Source organism: Triturus cristatus, chromosome 1_2, assembly GCF_964204655.1.
Source record: "Triturus cristatus chromosome 1_2, aTriCri1.1, whole genome shotgun sequence".
NCBI lineage: Eukaryota > Metazoa > Chordata > Amphibia > Caudata > Salamandridae > Triturus > Triturus cristatus.
In genome coordinates this window covers 1,177,636,143-1,177,660,085 of record NC_140580.1, presented here as the reverse complement: position 1 = coordinate 1,177,660,085, position 23,943 = coordinate 1,177,636,143, and the positions used below count along the sequence as shown (strand labels likewise).

Below are 23,943 nucleotides of genomic sequence, written 5' to 3'. Positions count from 1 at the left end.
AGGCCCTTCATAACAACACACTCGCATCAGGGCCCTTCGTAACAACGCTCTCAGATCAAGGCCCTTCATAACAACGCTCTCAGATTAAGGCCCTTCATAACAACACTCGGATCAAAGCCCTCCATAACAACGCTCTCGGATCAAGGCCCTTCATAACAACGCTCTTGGATCAAGGACCTTCATAACAAAGCTCTCAGATCAAGGACCTTCATAACAAAGCTCTCAGATCAAGGCACTTCATACCAACGCTCTCAGATCAAGGCACTTTATAGGAACACTCTCAGATCAAGGCCCTTCATAACAACGCTCTCGGATCAAGGCACTTCATAACAACGCTCTCAGATCGAGGCACTTCATAACAACACTCTCAGACCAAAGGCCCTTCATAACAACACTCTCGGATCAAGGCCCTTCATAACAACACTCTCAGATCAAGGCCCTTCATAACAACACTCTCGGATCAAGGCACTTCATATCAACACTCTTGGATCAAGGCCCTTCATAACAACGCTGTCGGATCAGGCCCTTCATAACAACGCTCTCGGATCAAAGCCCTTCATAACAACGCTCTCAGATCACCGTCCTTCATAACAAAGCTCTCAGATCAAGGCCCTTCACAACAACGCTCTCAGATCGAGGCACTTCATAACATTGCTCTCAGATCAAGGCCCTTCAGAGCAACGCTCTGAGATCAAGGCCTTTCATAACAACGCTCTCAGATCAAGGCCCTTCATAACAACGCTCTCAGATCAAGGCCCTTCATAACAACGCTCTCGGATCAAGGCACTTCATAACAACACTCTCAGATCAAGGCCCTTCATAACAACGCTGTCGGATCAGGCCCTTCATAACAACACTCTCAGATCAAGGCCCTTCATAACAACACTCTCGGATCAGGCCCTTCATAACAATGCTCTCAGATCAATGCCCTTCATACCAATGCTCTCAAAACAAGGTCCTTCATAACAAATTTCTCAGATCAAGGCCCTTTGTAACTTTCCACAGCATCATGACAACCTAACTCAATGTGTGGATGAGAACCTTTGGAGAGTTTCTATAGCCTAACTCAACACGTCGCTGAGACTCTTCACAGCTTCTCTACAGCCTAACTCAGTATGTCATTAAGACTATCTAACTTAATGTGTGGTCAAGACCCTTCAGACATTCTCTATAGTCTAGCTCAATTTGTTGCTGAAACTCTTCAAAGCTTTTCTACAGCCTCACTCAATGTGTGGCTGAGACTCTCCACAGCATCTTTACAGTCCAAGTCAACCTAACTCATTTCTACTATAACTTAAATTATAAAGGGGCAGATATTTCAGGCTACATTGATAATATTGCTTATTTCTAGTGCATGTAAAGTGGAGACAGTTTTACCTAGGCACTTAACTAATTTTTCCCAATATTCTAATTTTGAATTAATAGGTTACAAATACAAGAACCTAAGGCTATTGTGATCTGTGAAGAATGGAAATGCAGCAATAGGCTATTTGCCCTGAACTGAACTAGTGAAGACCCAGGTTGACTCCAACATCATGACTTGTGGACTCAACGCTCTATTGCACGCAGTGGTGACGAGATCCATGTGTATGAGAGTCATTTGTAGACATTCTTGGGTAACTGGAAAGACTGTTTAAGTGCTTATTTACAGAGATAAAGTCCTTCTGACTCAAAGGTGCAACTGTGTCAACGAAGAGCAGATACTCACCGTCTTGTCCAGCAGCTTCTTCTGAATCAGCTTCAGCATCGTCTGCAAAGGGTAAAGAAAAGGCATGAAGGACGAGTGTAGTCTCGCAAACATTCGTCTGCTGAATGAAGTAATCTTAGCCCTACACGGTAAAGCCTCTGCCTTGAAATCCTCCCTCCACATGACAGTCCCAGTGCTGATATGCAATCTTTTAGCATCACGCTAACTGACCTTTAAATAACTCCGATCATCACCTTAAGGCAGACAGTGCTTACTGGTCCTAGACACCCCCAGCCTAACCTTACAAAGAAGTTCGTCTACCGTGCTAGTGGAAGCTAATTTCCGATGCATGCTTAAAAGTAGGACCGTTTTTACATATGCCCCAGATTAGAACTAATTACTTTGTTGGTTAAGGAGAGGCAAAACCAAAATTTAACCAGCTCCTCACTTGCACAGCTGCATTCCTTTCTCCATATCTAAACACCTCTCCCCCTTCCCACTGCACATACTCATCTCCGTATTCCTTCACCATTCTCACACTTCTTTGGACCCCTCACAGCCGGGTAGCTGTTTATGTAATGTGTCTTGCATATACATTTGCCCTTGTTGTCGACTGAGATACGTGCCTCCTCACCTTACCTCTCACATAACTTGCTCTACTCACATATTAAAATCAGCACATCACAAACCTAGCTCTACCCTTTTTTACATTCCCTACTGTCCCTTACATTCCCTGTTCCACCCCCTCACATACTTTGCTGCACACACCCTCACATACTCTGCTGCATGCCCTCTTGACTAACCTGCTCCAACACTCTCACATAACCTGCTCCACCTCTAAAATTCTCTGCTGCACAATCCCTGACATAACCTGCTCCACCTCTAACATACTCGGCTGCACACCCCCTCACATAACCTGCTCCACCTCTAACATACACAGCTGCACACCCCCTCACATAACCTGCTCCACCTCTAACATACTCTGCTGCACACCCCCTCACATAACCTGCTCCACCTCTAACATACTCGACTGCACACCCCCTCATATAACCTGCTCCACCTCTAACATACTCTGCTGCACACCCCCTCACATAACCTGCTCCACCTCTAACATACTCGGCTGCACACCCCCTCACATAACCTGCTCCACCTCTAACATACTCTGCTGTACACCCCCTCACATAACCTGCTCCACCTCTAACATACTCTGCTGCACACCCCATCACATAACCTGCTCCACCTCATACATACTCTGCTGCACACCCCCTCACATAACCTGCTCCACCTCTAACATACTCTGCTGCACACCCCCTCACATAACCTGTTCCACTGACTCACATCCCCTGCTCCACCCCCTCACATACTCTGCTGCATACCCCCTCACATAACCTGCTTCACCTCTAACATACTCTGCTGCACACCCCCTCACATAACCTGCTCCACTGACACACATCCCCTGCTCCACCCCCTCACATACTCTGCTGTACACCCCCTCACATAACCTGCTCCACCTCTAACATAATCTTCTGCACACCGCCTCACATAACCTGCTCCACTGACTCACATCCCCTGCTCCACCTCTCACATACTCTGCTGCACACACCCTCACATAACCTGCTCCACCTCTAACATACTCTGCTGCACACCCCCTCACATAACCTGCTCCACTGACTCACATCCCCTGCTCCAACCCCTCACATACTCTGCTGCACACCCCTCACATAACCTGCTCCACCTCTCACATACTCTGCTGAACACCCCCTCACATAGCCTGCTCAAACCTCTAACACCCTGCTGCACACCCCTCACATAACCTGCTCCACCTCTAACATACTCTGCTGCACACCCCCTCACATAACCTGCTCCACCTCTAACTTACTCTGCTGCACAACCCCTCACATAACCTGCTCCACCTCTAACATACTCTGCTGCACACCCCCTCACATAACCTGCTCCACCTCTAACATACTGTGCTGCACGCCACCTCACATAACCTGCTCCACCTCTAACTTACTCTGCTGCACACCCCCTCACATAACCTGCTCCACCTCTAACATACTCTGCTGCACACCCCCTCACATAACCTGCTCCACCTCTAACATACTCTGCTGCACACACCCTCACATAACCTGCTCCACCTCTAACATACTGTGCTGCACACCCCCTCACATAACCTGCTCCATCTCTAACATACTGTGCTGCACGCCACCTCACATAACCTGCTCCACCTCTAACTTACTCTGCTGCACACCCCCTCACATAACCTGCCCCACCTCTCACATGCTCTGCTGCAAACCCCCTCACATAACCTGCTCCACCTCTAACATACTGTGCTGCACACCCCCTCACATAACCTGCTCCACCTCTAACACACTCTGCCGCACACCCCCTCACATAACCTGCTCCACCTCTAACTTACTCTGCTGCACACCCCCTCACATAACCTGCTCCACCTCTAACACACTCTGCCGCACACCCCCTCACATAACCTGCTCCACCTCTAACATACTCTGCTGCACACCCCCTCACATAACCTGCTCCACCTCTAACATACTCTGCTGCACACCCCCTCACATAACCTGCTTCACTGATTCACATCCCCTGCTCCACCTCTCACATCCCCTGCTCCACCCCTCACACCACCTGCTCCAACCCTCACCTCCCCTGCTCCACCCTTCACATTCCCTGCTCCAACCCCCATATCCAGCTCTACTGATACATCCCCTGCTCCACCTCTCACATCCCCTGCTCCACCCCTCACATCCCCTGCTCCACCCCCTCACATCCCCTGCTCTATACCCTCTCACCTAATCTGCTCCAGCACTACCATATCCAGCTCCACTGTCTCACATCTCCTGCTGCTCTGCCTCTCACATACTCTGCTGCATACACTCTCACATTTCCTGCTCCACATCTTTCAGATACTATGTTGCATGCCCTCTCTCATATCCTGCTCTAAGCATCATCTCACACACAGCCCCTCTCACCTACCATGACAAAGCCCATCTTTCCCACAGCCTCCTTGTGGTCATTATCCACCTGGCAGACCAGGGCATTGCAGAGGTGGACGGCGATGCGCTGGATTGATTCATCTTGGCGGGTGAGGTTCAGGATGTTGAGTAACAGCTCATTCACGCGGCGGTACTGGAACTCCAGCTCGTCTGGGATGCTAAAGTTACACAGCGTCAGGCAGCAGTTCCGCTGCACCTGGGGGTGGAAGCAAAGGACTGGTTGGGCAACACTGAGGCAGGAGCTCAGGTATTGAAAGCTTCTATCTTCTGGAGACTCCACAGTGGCACTGACATCCTACTCTTCTACCTGAGGACCAGACCTCTACCAGAGGAGATCACAAACCACTGCGGTACTGACATCCTACTCTGGCACCTGAGGACCAGACCTCTACCAGAGGAGCTCACAAACCACTGTGGTACAGGAATCCTGCTCTTACACCTGAGGACCAGACCTCTACCAGAGGAGCTCACAAACCACTGTGGTACAGGAATCCTACTCTTACACCTGAGGACCAGACCTCTACCAGAGGAGATCACAAACCACTGTGGTACTGACATCCTACTCTGGCACCTGAGGACCAGACCTCTACCAGAGGAGCTCACAAACCACTGTGGTACTGATTTCCTACTCTGCCACCGAGGACCAGACCTCTACCAGAGGAGATCACAAACCACTGTGGTACAGAAATCCTACTCTTACACCTGAGGACCAGACCTCTACCAGAGGAGCTCACAAACCACTGTGGTACAGGAATCCTACTCTTACACCTGAGGACCAGACCTCTACCAGAGGAGATCACAAACCATTGTGGTACTGATTTCCTACTCTGCCACCGAGGACCAGACCTCTACCAGAGATCACAAACCACTGTGGTACAGGAATCCTGCTCTTACACCTGAGGACCAGACCTCTACCAGAGGAGCTCACAAACCACTGTGGTACAGGAATCCTACTCTTACACCTGAGGACCAGACCTCTACCAGAGGAGCTCACAAACCACTGTGGTACAGGAATCCTACTCTTACACCTGAGGACCAGACCTCTACCAGAGGAGCTCACAAACCACTGTGGTACAGGAATCCTGCTCTTACACCTGAGGACCAGACCTCTACCAGAGGAGCTCACAAACCACTGTGGTACAGGAATCCTACTCTTACACCTGAGGACCAGACCTCTACCAGAGGAGATCACAAACCACTGTGGTACTGACATCCTACTCTGGCACCTGAGGACCAGACCTCTACCAGAGGAGCTCACAAACCACTGTGGTACAGGAATCCTGCTCTTACACCTGAGGACCAGACCTCTACCAGAGGAGCTCACAAACCACTGTGGTACAGGAATCCTACTCTTACACCTGAGGACCAGACCTCTACCAGAGGAGCTCACAAACCACTGTGGTACAGGAATCCTACTCTTACACCTGAGGACCAGACCTCTACCAGAGGAGCTCACAAACCACTGTGGTACAGGAATCCTGCTCTTACACCTGAGGACCAGACCTCTACCAGAGGAGCTCACAAACCACTGTGGTACAGGAATCCTACTCTTACACCTGAGGACCAGACCTCTACCAGAGGAGATCACAAACCACTGTGGTACTGACATCCTACTCTGGCACCTGAGGACCAGACCTCTACCAGAGGAGCTCACAAACCACTGTGGTACTGATTTCCTACTCTGCCACCGAGGACCAGACCTCTACCAGAGGAGATCACAAACCATTGTGGTACAGAAATCCTACTCTTACACCTGAGGACCAGACCTCTACCAGAGGAGCTCACAAACCACTGTGGTACAGGAATCCTACTCTTACACCTGAGGACCAGACCTCTACCAGAGGAGATCACAAACCACTGTGGTACTGATTTCCTACTCTGCCACCGAGGACCAGACCTCTACCAGAGATCACAAACCACTGTGGTACAGGAATCCTGCTCTTACACCTGAGGACCAGACCTCTACCAGAGGAGCTCACAAACCACTGTGGTACAGGAATCCTACTCTTACACCTGAGGACCAGACCTCTACCAGAGGAGCTCACAAACCACTGTGGTACAGGAATCCTACTCTTACACCTGAGGACCAGACCTCTACCAGAGGAGCTCACAAACCACTGTGGTACAGGAATCCTGCTCTTACACCTGAGGACCAGACCTCTACCAGAGGAGCTCACAAACCACTGTGGTACAGGAATCCTACTCTTACACCTGAGGACCAGACCTCTACCAGAGGAGATCACAAACCACTGTGGTACTGACATCCTACTCTGGCACCTGAGGACCAGACCTCTACCAGAGGAGCTCACAAACCACTGTGGTACAGGAATCCTGCTCTTACACCTGAGGACCAGACCTCTACCAGAGGAGCTCACAAACCACTGTGGTACAGGAATCCTACTCTTACACCTGAGGACCAGACCTCTACCAGAGGAGCTCACAAACCACTGTGGTACAGGAATCCTACTCTTACACCTGAGGACCAGACCTCTACCAGAGGAGATCACAAACCACTGTGGTACAGGAATCCTACTCTTACACCTGAGGACCAGACCTCTACCAGAGGAGATCACAAACCACTGTGGTACTGATTTCCTACTCTGCCACCGAGGACCAGACCTCTACCAGAGGAGCTCACAAACCACTGTGGTACGGACATCCTACTCTGTCACCGGAGGACCAGACCGCTACCAGAGATCACAAACCACTGTGGTACTGATTTCCTACTCTGCCACCGAGGACCAGACCGCTACCGAAGGAGCTCACAAACCACTGTGGTACAGGAATCTTACTCTTACACCTGAGGACCAGACCTCTACCAGAGGAGATCACAAACCACTGTGGTACAGGAATCCTACTCTTACACCTGAGGACCAGACCTCTACCAGAGGAGCTCACAAACCACTGTGGTACAGGAATCCTACTCTTACACCTGAGGACCAGACCTCTACCAGAGGAGCTCACAAACCACTGTGGTACTGACATCCTACTCTGGCACCTGAGGACCAGACCGCTACCAGAGATCACAAACCACTGTGGTACTGATTTCCTACTCTGCCACCGAGGACCAGACCGCTACCGAAGGAGCTCACAAACCACTGTGGTACAGGAATCTTACTCTTACACCTGAGGACCAGACCTCTACCAGAGGAGATCACAAACCACTGTGGTACAGGAATCCTACTCTTACACCTGAGGACCAGACCTCTACCAGAGGAGCTCACAAACCACTGTGGTACAGGAATCCTACTCTTACACCTGAGGACCAGACCTCTACCAGAGGAGCTCACAAACCAATGTGGTACAGGAATCCTACTCTTACACCTGAGGACCAGACCTCTACCAGAGGAGATCACAAACCACTGTGGTACTGACATCCTACTCTGGCACCTGAGGACCAGACCTCTACCAGAGGAGCTCACAAACCACTGTGGTACAGGAATCTTACTCTTACACCTGAGGACCAGACCTCTACCAGAGGAGATCACAAACCACTGTGGTACAGGAATCCTACTCTTACACCTGAGGACCAGACCTCTACCAGAGGAGATCACAAACCACTGTGGTACAGGAATCCTACTCTTACACCTGAGGACCAGACCTCTACCAGAGGAGATCACAAACCACTGTGGTACTGATTTCCTACTCTGCCACCGAGGACCAGACCTCTACCAGAGGAGCTCACAAACCACTGTGGTACTGACATCCTACTCTGTCACCGGAGGACCAGACCGCTACCAGAGATCACAAACCACTGTGGTACTGATTTCCTACTCTGCCACCGAGGACCAGACCACTACCGAAGGAGCTCACAAACCACTGTGGTACTGACATCCTACTCTGGCACCTGAGGACCAGACCGCTACCAGAGATCACAAACCACTGTGGTACTGATTTCCTACTCTGCCACCGAGGACCAGACCGCTACCGAAGGAGCTCACAAACCACTGTGGTACAGGAATCTTACTCTTACACCTGAGGACCAGACCTCTACCAGAGGAGATCACAAACCACTGTGGTACAGGAATCCTACTCTTACACCTGAGGACCAGACCTCTACCAGAGGAGCTCACAAACCACTGTGGTACAGGAATCCTACTCTTACACCTGAGGACCAGACCTCTACCAGAGGAGCTCACAAACCAATGTGGTACAGGAATCCTACTCTTACACCTGAGGACCAGACCTCTACCAGAGGAGATCACAAACCACTGTGGTACTAGCATCTTACCCTGCCATCTGAGGACCAGACCGCTACCATAGCAGCACGGAACAGCAGTGAGGACAACACATGACACCTGGGGGTGCAAATACAGGCACCGGGTGCTTGAGACAAAACAAGGAGATCAGACCACAGCACAAGAGTAGAGGGAAAGTTAAGTTACTAGTAATCATAGTTCTCTATGATGGGTACTTGATTTGAACTCATATATATGCGAATGTGTGGAATCCTGTAAGACACAGTTCAAACTGAAAGCAATTTTAACAGGACAACATGCTGATCTGAGGCATCATTTTCTGTCAATCAGCCGAATTAAACAATACATTTGACAAACAGCTCCACTATGTGACTATGTTTTAATGAAAGAAAGCAGCAGGGAGGAGTGACCAGACACTGAACATGGGGGCTGCATTCTTTGGGAGCTCCCCAAGGAGGTCTGACAGAAAAACTCTCAGACTTCCAGACGGAAACACCATCCATGCCAGTGATTGGGCTGTCAACAGCTTGCTATGCTTTAGCCTGTCAGGAGGGCGACACCACACACTCTGATGGAGCAGGCTGCCACGCAGCTTAAGGCCACTGATGTGGCTAACCAGAGGCCTTGAGGCATGGTGGCTAAAAGAGGCCACTGACTGTCCATACAACATGGACTTAAAACAGCATCTGGCAACCATTCAGAGACTCTGAGTGCAGCTATTCTGCTAGCCAGTGCTTGAGCCGAAGTGCATCAGAAAACACTAGATGGAGGTGGGCCACCCAGCCCTGGTGATGGTCACAAGACACAATGTCACTGTCCTGCCAAAAGAGGTGGGATTGGGTTCAAGGTGCTAAACACAGCATAACCGGCATGTCCTCTGGGGCCAGCTAGGATACAGTCCAGCTTTGAGAGGGAAGAAACTGCACTTTTTGGGTGGAACACTGGAGTTTTTGGGTGACAATATCAATGAGGACATCTGATGGGATTAGCAGCCCAATAGAGCAAAATCATGAGGGCAGGATTTAGTAAGATTTTTATGTAAAATAAAGGTTAACAGTGAGAAGTTGGGTTTCTGTTGCAGTAATTCCCCCCACTTTTTGCCAGACTACTGATGCACTTTGACTTGATGTGACCTGGGTCCCTGCCAATCAGGTTCCCAGGGCCTGTGTTGTTTCCCCAAAACTGTACCGAATTGGCATCTCTGACCACAGGTCAGTCCGTGGTAAATGGTACCATAGGTACCCAGGGAACTGAGACCAGCGAAGACCGCTAAGGGCTGCAGCACCTATTGTGCCACCCTTAGAGGCCCTGTACCACTACACTCACACACTGCCTTTGTTCTGTACCAAAACACGCAGCCTGCAAAGTGAAGAGTCGACATGGCACACATTCCTGTGTGCCATGCCTCCAACCCACTGCACAGGCATAGATCAGTCACTCTTCTAGCTGGGTGCACTATACCAATGGTGAGGGTACAGGTGCATGAGCCCTGTACCCCTACAGTGTCTACGTCCATTCTTAGACATTGTAAGTGCAGTGCTGCCATTAAGAGTATATGGTGCTGAAAGTTTGTCATTACAAACTCCACAGCAGCATAATGGCTATACTGAAATCTGAGAAGTTTGGTATCAAACTTCTCAGCACATTAAACCCACACTGATGCCAGTGTGGGATTTAATGAAAAATGCACACAGAGGGCCTCTTAGAGAAGCTCCCTGAAAAACGACCTACCACTAGTGTCCAGGCGTAGTGGCTGATAGCAGCTGCCTCCACCAGACATGTTTCTGGACCCCTGGGTCGAGAGCCTGGTGCTCTTGGGGGCCTGAAACAATGCACATACTGGGACGAGGTGCCAAGCCTCCTCCCCAGGATGGGCAGGGTCCACGAAGGGGAAGCTTCAAAGGTTTGCCGCCTTTGGGAGCTTCCCTAGGCCACTTGCTGCTTTCAGCAACTGATCCCCACTGGTTCTGACCCCCCACTTTGGGCGGGAGAACCGGCGGGAAAAACAAGTGAGGAAGAGAGGTGTGCCCACCCCTGCCAACTCCACCCCTCCGGTGGGGGAGGCAAGGTGACGCACGACTCTCAGTCCCCGCAATCTTGCAGAGGGGGGACTCAGCCAACCAGGGAAAGGCTTATGCCCCCCTCCCACTGGAGGGTGGCATAATAGGGGGTGTACCCACCTCAGGGAAGGGACCCTTTGGTCCCAACCTATTACCTACCTGTAACACCCCTAAATCTAGTATTTAAGGGCACCCCTGAACCTTGCTTTCTCAGACAAGAACCAACTACAAGAAGAGAAGAAGAAGGAGGACTGAACAGCCGTGCTAAAGCTAAGAAGAGGACGCCCACTGACTTGGCCGCAGCCCTACAGGCCTTTCTCCACCTCGAAACTGCTCCTGCGAAATCCCAGTGTGTCCTGCCACCAGCAACCTCGAGAACCCCAGAGGACCTGCGTGGCTTCAATCACAAAGACTGTGTCTCCCGTGAACACCGGATTTGTTCCTCTGCAACCTCTGGCTCAAGCTGGACACCGCGAATAGGCATTACTCTGCACACGCCATGCACGGCCCGAGCTCGAGTGGGCAATCACCACAAGGAGGTCCTCCGGGCGATCTTAACCCAAGATCCAGCGAACTCCTCCAGCAGTCACCTGCAGCCTAAATCGGAAGGTCCCCCCAAGCACGACCAGGAGGTGGTAACAAGATCTGACCCTAAAAGGCACCTCTGCAACCGACGCCCCACGGCCTTGGCTGGCCAAACCGACGGTGCCTACCCAACCCCCAACCTACCTCTCGAAGTGGTGGTCACACCCAGAAAACCTTTGTCCCCAAGCCTGCAGTGCCTTTGCAAACCGGAGGTTCCCCATTGCAAACATCAGGGCGCCCGACTTCGAAACAGCACCCTGCACCCGGCCGCCCTAGTGCCGCTGAGGGTGCACCTTTGGTGCTACTTTGTTTCCCCATTTGCCCAGATCTAAAGCCCCGGAGCTTTGCTCCCACAACCAAGTAGCCTGCTCATCAGCAGCCACTAAACGGAGGCCCCCTAACCCCATTGGATAACATTGGGCCTCAGCACCCGGCCGCCCTAGTGCAGCTGAAGGTGTAACGAGTGTGCATTCCTGACCCTGGGGGAACCCCTGAGTCTACCCCCAGAACCCCAACTCCCACTACCAAATACTTACCTTTAAACCGATAACACTTTTTTCCTCCAGAGGATAACATTGACTGATTTTCTTGAAAAAGTTTTTAAGTGTGACATTTGAAAACCTAAAAAAAATATTTAAAATTGTACTGTTTAACAAAAACGATTTTACTTACCTGTTTACAGGAAATGTCCCAGAGTAGTATCCATGTATACTACTCTGTGTAAGAAAAGTAATCAAAAAAGTAACAACTGGTATTTTACTGAAAAGCCCATTCAAGTCCATGTACTGTATTTGCATTTCTCTGCAGCCATACTGTAAGTCAATACAAAGTGCATATGCACTGTAAACTGTTAACAAACTGCATTACTACTGTCAATAATTTATTGCTTACCTGTGCCAGGCTTGCTTGGTTCTAGAAAATAAAATAACAAAGAATATTTGTATACAAAAACAATTGGTCTGGAGTTCAATCTTTGAGTGTTTGAAATCATTTGCTGACTGAGTGTGTACAACAAATGCTTGACGCTGTCCTCTAATACTGCCTTACTGCTCGACCACACTAACACAAATAGAGAGTGAGGTGCTATCTAACTTTACCTCTGCCTACCTTTTGGGTTCCACTGGACTGTGCACACTACACCTCACTTTGGTATAGTATATACAGAGCCAGCTTCCTACATTGGTGGATCAGCGATGGGATATACAACTTTGCTTTGTTGGACTACGTGGTTACCACCTGATCACACGAAAGAACTCTTAAATTGTCTTTAGAGTTCAGATTTTTTTCAAATTGGCATCTTTGCAAAATTACTAAAATTCTTGTTAGGGCCTTGATTAAGTCCCTTTAGAATTTTAGAAAAATAAAAAGTCACTTTAGCTGGGTTTGGAGGGGTTAGAAGTTTTTTTTAAGAATGCCTCAAAACAAAAACCCAGGTGTTAGTGAAAATAACCCCAATGCCATAGAGGACCAGGTTCAGGAGCTTGACCTCACCCCTTACCTTCACTTGTCTTTCAAGGAGGTAAGGTTCTATGTGAAATTAAAAACATAACCATGGGGTCCCATCCCACCAAACAAAAGCTCCAGGAGCTGTTGGCTGGGTATGCTAAGGACCCTCCATCTGAAAATGGTGAAGACCAATCAGATGAGGAAGAAGATGAAGGGGATGACCAAGTAGATCAACCCCCTCCACTTCAGAGGGAGAAAAGGGCCCAAGTGTCCCTGACTCCAAGAATCAACCTCTCAGTAAATAGATCCCACACAGGTGGATCAGGTACCACTGAGGACATTGAGGACAGCCTCAATGAGGAGGACATCCTGCTAGCCAGGTTGACCAAAACATTAGACCTAGAGACCAAACTCCTGGCTCTAGAAAAAGAAAGAGCAGAGATGGGCCTAGGACCCATCAATGGTGGCAGCAATTTACAAAATATAGAAAATGAAGGGATTGTCCCTAAATTTGAGGAGGGTGATGATATCACCAAGTGGTTTACAGCCTTTGAAAGGGCTTCTGAAGCCAGAAGGGTGAAGAAAACTCACTGGGGGGCACTCCTTTGGGAACTGTTCTCTGGTAAGTGAAAAGACAGACTTCTGACCCTTAGTGGGGCAGATGCTGGGTCTTATAACCACATGAAGAGAACTCTGATTGAGGGATTTGGACTCACAACTGAGGAGTATAGAATTAGATTCAGGGGGGCTCAGAAAACCCAGAGTAAGCCCTGGGTGGAATTTGTAGACTACTCAGTTAAGACACTAGATGGCTGGTTGGCTGGAAGTAAAGTGGAAGATTATGATGGTCTTTATAATTTGTTTATGAAAGAACACATATTCAGTAATTGCATTGATGAACAGTTGCATCAGTATCTGGTAGACCTAGGTCCAATTTCTCCCCAAGAATTGGGAAAGAAGGCAGACCACTGGGTCAAGACTAGGGTGACAAGGACAGCCACTGGGGGTGACCAGAATAAAGGGGTTACAAAACCTCCCATGATGAAAAACAGTGAGCCTCTAAAAGATAAAAGTAAGGAGTCCCAGGTAGCCCCCCAAAAACCTGTCCAGGAGGGTGGGCCCAAAGACACCCTAGTGTAGCTCCAGGGGTTGCCATTGTAGCTTTGGAGGATAATTCCTCAGATGAGGAAGCCCTCATAGCCTCCAACTGGAAAATGGGCCCAAAAGGTGAGCTGGAGATTCCAGAGGGAGATAGCCACTTCCACCACCTACTGGTGAATGGAATCCCAGCCCTTGCCCTGAGAGATACCAGTGCCAGTCACACTGTGGTGCATGACAGGTTGGGTCTCTCAAACCAGTATGTCCCAGGGGAAACAGAAATAGTAAGGACTGTCCCAGGGGTTGTCACTGTTAAACCTGTGGCTGTAGTGCTCCTAGAAACAGCTGGGTTCCTTAGATGAAGAAAGGTGGTCATCAGTAAAGACCTCCCCCTTGATTGTCTCCTTGGGAATGACCACCCAGAGGTTGGTCTGAGCCAAAGAGAGGTACTTGTCCAATGCCAGATCTCACCCAAGAAACCTGGGGGGGGGCTCAACCTGCAGTTTGTGCAGCCAAGCCCCAAAAGAAAAAGAAGAGACAATGTAGGAAGGATGGACAACTGTTAGTCACAGTTCCAGTGGGGCAGGGCGATTATATCCCAGTAAAGGAGACCTCCACAATTGGCACTGGTGAAGTCCCCCCCAGCCAACAAAAAGACCTGACTAGTCAGGCAACTGTCCAACGTGAGTTGGTGGCTCCTCAGCTGACATAACAGAAGGTGGTAGAAGGTTGTTCAGCACCAAGTGTAGTTTCCCCCTACCCTAGAACAGCAGACAGGCTACCAGAACCCAAAGAAGCCTATAAGTTAGCCACTTTACCTACCGGTGAAAGGCTAATTGTGTGGTTCTGGACACTGACAGCTGTTAGTAGCCTCTGCTGGGTGTTAGCCTTCATGGCAGCACTGTCCTTGGCATGGTGGCCTAGACCCCTGCCAAATAGCAAGTTAGGCCCCCTGACCTTATTGGTCATGGTGGGGTTGCACAAGCTGTGGGTAACTTCTGTGGGTAAGCTGGGCTTTGGACTAGGTAAGTTAGAATTTTCAGAGGTAGGCACCTCTGAACACAAACTAAAAAGGTGGGGTAAAGACACTAAAGTGCTAGGAAAGGAGCACTGGACTGTTGAGGTAGGCCAGCTCCCCAAAGGAACAGACCTGGACAGAACGATGTTAGGCAGAGTAGGCCCTACAACTTTCAACCCACTTCCTCTACTCTTCCTCGCCTGAAAGACTACAAAGACTCTTCCAGGTTTGGCTGAGTCTCCTGGCCTTTGTGCTGGGGGTGACCAGAGCGGGTAAGAAAATCCACGTCAAAAGGCACCCCTGCACCCGACGCCTCACGGCCTTGTGTGCCCAAACCAACAGTGCCTAACCAACCCACAACATCCCAACTTACCCTTCGAAGTGGTGGTCACACTTGTAAGATCCTTGTCCCCGAGCCTGCAGTGTTTCTTTGTCCATTGGAGGTTCTCCATTGAAAACAACAGGGCACCCAACCTCAAAACAGCACCCTGCTACTTTGGTCCCCAACGTGCCCTGAGCTTAACCCTAGGAGCTTTGCTCCCACAACCCAGTGGCCTGCTTGCCAGCAGCCACCAACCGGAGGATTCCTATCCCCCATTGGATAACATTGGGCCTCAACACTCTGCACCCGGCCGCCCTAGTGCCGCTGAGGGTGCAACAGCAGTGCATCACTGACCCTGGGAGACCCCTGAGTCTAACCCCAGAACCTTAACTCCCACAGCCGATTACTTACCTGAGAACCGTTAACCTGTTTTCTCTCCATAGGATAACATTGACACTTTTTCTCTAAAAAGTTTCGAAGTGTGGAGTTTTGCAATCTAAAAATATTCCTTAAAAATCGCACAAATAACCCAAACTTGTTTACTCACCTGTTTGCAGGAAATGTCCCAGTGCTAAATCTAAGTATCCAGCACTGAGTTAGAAAAGTAAAGAGAAAAGTAACTTACCTGCAATTTACTGTAAAAGCCTATTCATTTCAATGTACTGCTCCAAAAAGTTTCCAAGTGTGGAGTTTTGAAATCTGAAAATATTCTATAAAAATCATGCGAATAACCAAAACGTAATTTCTTACCTGTTTGCAGGAAATGTCCCAGTGCTAAATCTAAGTATCCAGCACTGACTTAGAAAAGTAACGAGTAAAGTAACTTACCTGCAATTTACTGTAAAAGCCTATTCATTTCAATGTACTGCTCCAGTTTCCAAGTGTGGAGTTTTGAAATCTGAAAATATTCTTTAAAAATCATGCGAATAACGAAAACGCAATTACTTACCTGTTTCTAGGAAATAGCCCAGTGCTGAATCTAGGTATCCAGCACTTGAGTTACAAAAGTAACGTAAAAAGTAACTTACCTGCAATTTACTGAAAAAGCCTATTCATTCTAATGTACTCTATTTGCTAAGTGTTACATTCGACTGCTCCCTTGTAAATCAAACAAAGTAGAATTTCTATTGCATTTTCAAACTGTTCTATATCCAGTATCTTATTACTGAAAAGTATTTAATGCTTACCTGTACCAGGCTTGCTTGGTTCTAAAAATAAACAACAATATATTTTTATACAAAAACAATTGGCCTAGAGTTCAGTTCTTGAGTGTGTGAATTAATTTGCTGACTGAGTGTGTACATCAAATGCTTAACACTGTCCTCTGATACTGCCTTACTGCTCGACCACTCTACCACAAATAGAGTAAGGTTCTATCTAACTTTAACCTCTGCCTACCTCTGGGGCCACTTGGACTCTATACACACTATACCTCATTTTGGTGTAGTATATATAGAGCCAGTTTCTTACAAGAGTCGACATGGCACACATCCTTGTGTGCCATGCCTACAACCCACTGCCCTGGCATAGATCAGTCACCCCTCTAGCTGGGTTCACTATACCAGTGGTGAGGGTACAGGTGCATGAGCCCTGTACCCTACAGTGTCTACGTCCATTCTTAGACATTGTAAGTGCAGTGCTGTCATTGAGAGTAAATGGTGCTGGGAGTTTGTCATTACGAACTCCACAGCACCGTAATGGCAAAACTGAAAGCTGAGAAGTTTGGTATCAAACTTGGCAGCCCATTAAACCCACACTGATGCCAGTGTGAGATTTAATGAAAAATGCACACAGAGGGCATCTCCGCCCAATTTCGCTTCTCCCACTGTTGGGCAAAATAACGGAGACTTTTGTCCTATAAGAGCTAACAAAATATCTAGAAGATCAACAAATCCTTCACCCGCTTCAATCTGGATTTCGGCCTAAACATTCTACGGAGTCGGCCCTCCTTGAAGTTTCTGACTCCCTGAAAATGATTGCCGATAGGGGCAAGAAAGCGGTTTTGATTCTTTTAGATCTGTCGGCTGCATTCGACACTATTTCTCATGACATCCTTCTGAAACGTCTCGAATGCAGCGGCATTTCTGGTATGGTGCTGAAGTGGATCAAATCTTCTCTTGGCAGTCGGAGACAGGCAGTCACTTTAGGTGCGTTCTTGTCCCCAGAACGCTCCATTATGGCAGGAGTTCCACAAGGGTCTTCTTTAAGTCCGTTGTTGTTTAATGTGTATATGGCTCCTCTTATCGCTCTGATTAGTTCATTTGGGATAGAGGTTATGTCATATGCAGATGACACTCAAATGATTCTCTCTATAGAGAATGACTCCGTGGAGACGCAAATTAACTTCAAACATTGTTTGACCGCGGTTCTTCAATGGATGATGAACAACCAGTTGAAATGCAACACGGACAAAACGGAGATTCTCCCGATAGTGGCTGACGTCCTTTTCCAGCCGTCTAAATGCTGGCCTGATGGAGCTATTCCACCACCGGAGGTTGTGAAGGTTGCTAGGAATCTGGGAGTACAATTTGACAATTCCCTCTCCTTCCTACTGCATACTAAAGCGGTAGCGGGCATGTGTTTTAGCTTAATTAAAACCTTAAAAAAATGTTTACGTTTCTCCCTTTGCCTGCAAGGAAATCTGTCGCGGTGGCTTTAATACTCTCACGCATTGATTATTGCAATGGCCTCCTGGCTGGAGCCAATAAGGCTGTTTTAAAGAAGCTGCAGGTGGTACAGTACGCAGCAGCACGTCTGGTGCTCAAACTCCCTAGAAGATCCTCAGCCTCTGCTGCTCTGAACAGCCTTCACTGGCTCCCGGTTCACAAGAGAATTCTTTTTAAGATTCTCCTGATCACCTTTAGAGCAAAAATGAATACTGGTCCGAAATTTTTGTCGGCACGCTTTGTCCCACACACAACTACTAGACTGCTTAGGTCCTCTTCAGCAAATCTCCTTAAATTGCCTAATTTCAGATATAAACTAAAAGGTGCCAAAACTTTGGCCTTTTTGGGTGCCAGAGCCTGGAACAAGCTCCCTGCACAGATTAAATCATGTAACACTGAACTCTTATTTAGGAAATCCCTAAAAACTTGGATTTACGGCATTACAGATGATTGTTGTCTTGCTCTGATTAAATGTCTCGATCAGGTTAATTTTTTCCTCACCTCATGACGTTAGCGCCAAGATACTCCTCGCGGAGTGATAGCTGCGCTTTATAAATAAAGTCTCTAATTCAAATTCTTAGAGATGCCCCCTGAAAAACGACCTACCACTAGTTTCCAGGCTGAGTGGCTGATAGCAGCTGCCTCTACCAGACATGTTTCTGGACCACTGGGTCGAGAGCCTGTTGCTCTCGTGGGCCTGACACAATGCACATCCTGGGACGAGGTACCAAGCCTCCTCCCCAGGATGGGCAGGGTCCAGGAAGGGGAAGCTTCAAATGTCCGCCTTTGGGAGCATCCCCGGACCACTTGCTGCTTTCAGCATTATGAAAGGACCTTAGAAGGCACTACGTTGTTCAATCAATCAATCAAACAAGGTTTGTAAACACGGCTAATCACCAGTGAGGTTATCCAGGCGCTGAGTAGCATCTGTTCAAGGTGCATTAGAAGGTACCTGCTGACAGCATCCAACGCTGAAGTGCTATAAGATGTACTGCAGTTATTTGGGTGGTGATGGCTAGCAGCCAGTATCAGATGAACTCCGCTTCTTCGGAGCGAAATTTCAACCGCTCCACCACCAGTGTTTGGAGAGCACATGGTGGAGCAATGGTTTGTCTGGAAAAGGATAAAGTTAGATGTGACTGCTGGAAAGAAGTACTTGAGAACATTGATGTTATACTGTTGCTCCGTGGGAGACTGCTTTCCCTGTTTGTGTAGGATGTTAGTATATGAGTGGAATGTGGAGGATGAAGGCAAAAGTCTAATTTTGCATCCGTTTTGTAAAGTATCCGGCACCCAAGTGCCCTTTGTTATCTTTTGCCAGGCTGTCAGGTGGATGAAATTTCACCTTCCACCAGGGTGCCAAATGGTGGGGCCTGAATGATCTGGTTATTGCTTAGAGTTGCTCGGTTCTCCAGTGGCAAAATCAAATCTGGTTCATGCTAGCCCCGGTGCCTCCAGCTATTTGAAAACTGGGGCTACCAGTTCTGGCTTCCAGCATTTGCTCATTGCTTAACCTGTCATTTGAAGCCGGCCGACTTCTGGCAGAGTGGAAACACGCAATGGTGATTCTACTCCTTAAAAAAACATCTTTTGATCCCTTCAAACCGGAGAATTTTCACCCCATCTCTCTGCTTCCTTTCCTGCCAAAACTGGCTGAGAAACACGTCAACTCCCAACTGTCAGAGTTCATCACAGAGAATAATATCCTTCACGAGACTCAATCGGGGTTGAGGCCACAATATAGCACGGAATGAGCCCTGCTTCTGGCCTCTGAGACACTACGCAAAGTGGCCGACAAAGGAAAAACAGGGGCTCTGATCTTGCTGGATCTTAGCGCAGCGTTCGATACTGTCTCACACACTGTGCTATTGGATCGATTGTAGACACAGGGCATAAAAAGCAGAGCTTTTGACTGGATTGCAGACTTTCTCTACAAGCGCTCGTTCCAGGTAACACAGAAGCCTTACACCTCGGATATTATCCCTTTACTGCGGAGAGTGTCCCTGGGATCGCCTCTTTTTAACCTATACATGCGCCCTTTGGCGAACCTGATTGAGGGACATGGCGTGGGAATTGTGTCATACACCGATGACACTCAGCCTGTGATACCACTAGCTAATCATGACAACAGGGCAGCAGCAAAATGTAAATCTTGTCTCGCTGACCCAGCAACATGGAAGAAGGCTAGCTGCTTGAAGTTGAATGCTGATAAAACCGAGGTGCTGGTGGTGGGGAAACAGTTCTCTATCTGGTCCTCGGCATGGTGGCCAGCGGATCTGGGCCCCACCATGGCCCCTAAACCTGAAACCTAGGCATCTTATTTGACACCCAGCTATCATTTGATAGTCAGATCAGGGCCACAGTGGGCTCCTGTTTCTGAGTGCTGCGACTGTTAAGGACGTTTCTGAGGCTAATAACAGCCGCAGCACAAAAAACAGTTACCCAGGCCTTGCTGGTGTCATGACTTGACTACTGTAATTCGCTGTATTTGGGGACCTCTAGAGGCAGACTGGCCCTGCTTCAAAGAGTACAAAAGGCTGCTGCCCGGATGCTATTAAGAATTCCTAAATGGACCTCCATTAGGTCAGGTCTGGCTTAACGTCATTGGCTTCCAGTCAGCACAGAATCCCGTCCAAAGCCCTGTGTTTCACGCACAGGATAATGCACCAAAGGGGTCCCGGCTACCTCTTTCCCCTGATCCAGGCATACACTCCCTCTAGAGCACTTGGATCTGGAGATGCAGCACTGGCAGTGATTCCCAGGGTACGCCGGGCACGACTGGGGGCTGCTCCTTTGGTCTTCTTGCAGCCAAGCTGTGGAACTCTGCACCACTCAACCTAAGACTTGAACAGTCGGAAGCAAGTTTCCGCAGAAATCTGAAGAAGTGGCTCTTTAGACAGAGCCAGAAGCCCACCTGGCCCTGACTTTCCTGACCTTGACAAGATGCTACTGCTCAGCACAGGGACACTCCGTCCGGAGTAACCAGGCGCTCTATAAATGCCAAATTCATTCACTCAATTCATTCATTCAAATTCAATTCATTCAGGTGGCTGGATCTTTACCAGTTGCAGATGAAGGCTGTTGTTTACTACTTGCCTTGGCCTCAGGATGATTTTAGAAACAAGACATTTGCTTTGCTGCTCTTGTTTGTGGAGCTAGCACCGTTACTGGTGAACAGGGACTTGTAGATAGCCTCCACCAGAACCCTTGAAACGTATAGTTTCTTACCTGTCGGTGTAGTTTTGCAGCTTGAAGACCTTCTGGATTCACTATGCTGTGCATTATTCCGCCATCTAGTGGTTGGGTCCGGAATTGTAGTATTTCTTCTCTTTTTTATTCGTGGCCCAGGTGGGCGTCGACATTTGGTGTCCTTCGTAACGTCGACGAGCTTCCTCCGGAAGCTCCCACCTTTGGTCACCATCTTCGGATTCTTTTTTCCTGTCTTGTGTTACTTTTGTTTCTCCTTTAATCTTGTAAAGTCTTTCTCCAGTTTTAATCCCTTTCCTCCTGCCTCAACTTTCTGGAGGAGGAGGGTGGGTTCGCTAGTGAATCCAGAAAGTCTTCAAGCTGCAAAACTACACCGACAGGTAAGAAACTATACGTTTTGCAGCGTGAATCTTTCTGGATTCACTATGCTGTGCATCGACTTTGTAGCGGTTTGTCCTTATTGTGGTGGCTGGGTGGAAGATGAGTACTGGTTACTGAATATGTGTTGTGAGACTCTTTGTCTTACTTGCGCTTCCTTGTTCATTTGAATATCTACACAGTAGTGCTTAGTGAACGTGTGCACTGAAGACCATGTTGCGGCTTGGCAAATGTCTTGAATAGGTGTGTTTGCTAGAAACGCAATTGTTGCTCCTTTCTTCCTTGCTGAGTGAGCATGAGCTGCTCCTTGTAACAGTTGCCCTGCTTGCTTGTGGCAGAGTTGTATGGTTTGTGCAATCCACTGTGCAATGGTATTTTTGGTAACTGGTCATCCCAAAAAACTGCTGGCAAAGGAATCAAAGAACTGATATGTCTTTCTGCACTCCTTTGTCTTTCTATTTAGTGCATTACCACCCTCCTGGCGTCCAGTGTGTGCAGCGCCATTTCTGTGCTTGTGGCTGTTTTTTGGAAAAAACTAGGTATTTGGATTGTCTGATTGATGTGGAACCGTGACACCACCTTTGGCATGAAGTGTGGGTCTGTTCTCATTACAATCCTATCCTTGTGTATTTGCAGGTAGGGCTCTTGAAGTGAAAGTGCTTGCAATTCACTTACTCTTCGTAGTTATGTGATAGCCACTAAGAAGGCTGTCTTTAGTGTGAGCATGTGCAGTGTAGCTTTGTGAATAGGTTCAAAGGGTGCCTTCATCAATTGAGTTAGCACTACGTTGAGGTTCCATGCTGGTGCTGGCATCCTCTTTGGAGGTGCAAGTCTTTTTGCTCCTTCCAGAATTCTTTTCACAAGTTGGGAGGTGAAGAAACTTTTCCCCGTTTCTCCTCTTGTGTAAGCCACTATCACCGCTAAGTGCACCCTTAGGGATGTGTAGCTTAGTTTACTTTGTAGTAGATGCGTTAAGTATTTTAGTACTGTTGATTCCCTTGTGATTTTCCTTTGCAGTTTCTCCCTAATGCACCATCCGGAGAATCTTTTCCACTTTGCTACGTAGAACGTTCTTGTGGTAGGTCTTCTTGCCTCCCTGAGCACTGCCATTGTGCTTGCCGGTAGTTTGAGGTGTGCAAATTCTAGGTCTTCAGGAGCCATGCAGCTAGGCTGAGGCTCTCTGGCTCTGGGTGTAGCACCCTTCCGTTCTGCATTGTTAACAGGTCCCTTCTCCTTGGGAATCTGTGTGCCGGTGCTTGCGCCATTTCCACTATTTGTGAGAACCAGGACTGTCTGGCCCACTAAGGTGCTATTAGTATTAGTGACATGTTGCTGATCCTGCATTTGCTGAGTACCCTGTGTATCAGTGGTATTGGGGGAAAAGCGTATGCAAAGGTCTTTGACCAACTTATCCATGGCGCATTCCCTTGTGATAGATGGTCTGGTTGCCTGGATGTGATGTGTTGGCATTTTGCATTTTGGTGTGTTGCAAATAGGTCTATTTGCGGTGTCCCCCACTTCCGGAATACTCTTTGTATTTCTTGTTGGCTGATCTCCCATTCGTGGGATGCCGATGTCTGCCTGCTGAGTCTGCTTCTACATTGTCCTTCCCTGGGAGATGTGTTGCTAGTAGGTCTATTTATAGTGGAATGGCCCATGTCCATATGTCCTGTGCCAACTCAGATAGTGCTACTGATTGTGTTCCACCTTGTTTGTTGATGTAGGACATGGTGGTTGTGTTGTCCGTCTGGATCAACACCCTGTGTCCGTACCTTCCTTCTGAAAGGCTTTTAGGGCTAGGAACACAGTTTTTAGTTATAGGTAGTTGATGTGTTTGACTGCATCCTGCTGCGACTATAACCCCCTCACCTTGAGTTTGTTCATGTGTGCGCCCCACCCCATCTGGGAGGCGTCTGTTGTGATGGTCACTGTTGGAGTTGGTTGTGTGAATGGTTTCCCTCGTGATATGTTTTCCTTGTTCCACCACAATATTTCATGATGCACTGCATGTGTGACAACCACTAGATCTTCCCAACTCCCTGTTGCCTGTGACCAATGCTGCTGTATCCATTCCTGTAATGGTCTCATGTGGAGTCGAATATTTGGGACCAGGTGTATGCATGAAGCCATCATTCCCATTAGTTTGCTCACCGTCCACACTGTAAGAACGTGCCCCTTGCGGTACAGACGTGTTTCCTTCAGTATAGCCAAGATCCTCTTTGTGCTGGGGAACACCTTGGCTTGTATGGTGTTGATCTCTGCCCCT

The 23,943-nt window shown here is 48.4% G+C and overlaps 1 protein-coding gene across 4 annotated transcripts in view; it reads right to left on the bottom strand.

The window, feature by feature from the left end:
* The window catches only part of ZER1 (zyg-11 related cell cycle regulator), a 387,007-nt gene that overhangs the window by 137,596 nt on the left and 225,468 nt on the right, over positions 1-23,943 (bottom strand). For all 4 annotated transcript variants that reach the window (XM_085614054.1, XM_085614056.1, XM_085614055.1 and 1 more), the window contains 2 exons: positions 4,679-4,894; positions 1,709-1,750 (listed from right to left, as the gene is read on the bottom strand). In XM_085614054.1, the coding sequence (XP_085470180.1) occupies positions 1,709-1,750; positions 4,679-4,894 (258 nt within the window). The remainder of the gene's footprint in view (positions 1-1,708; positions 1,751-4,678; positions 4,895-23,943) is intronic.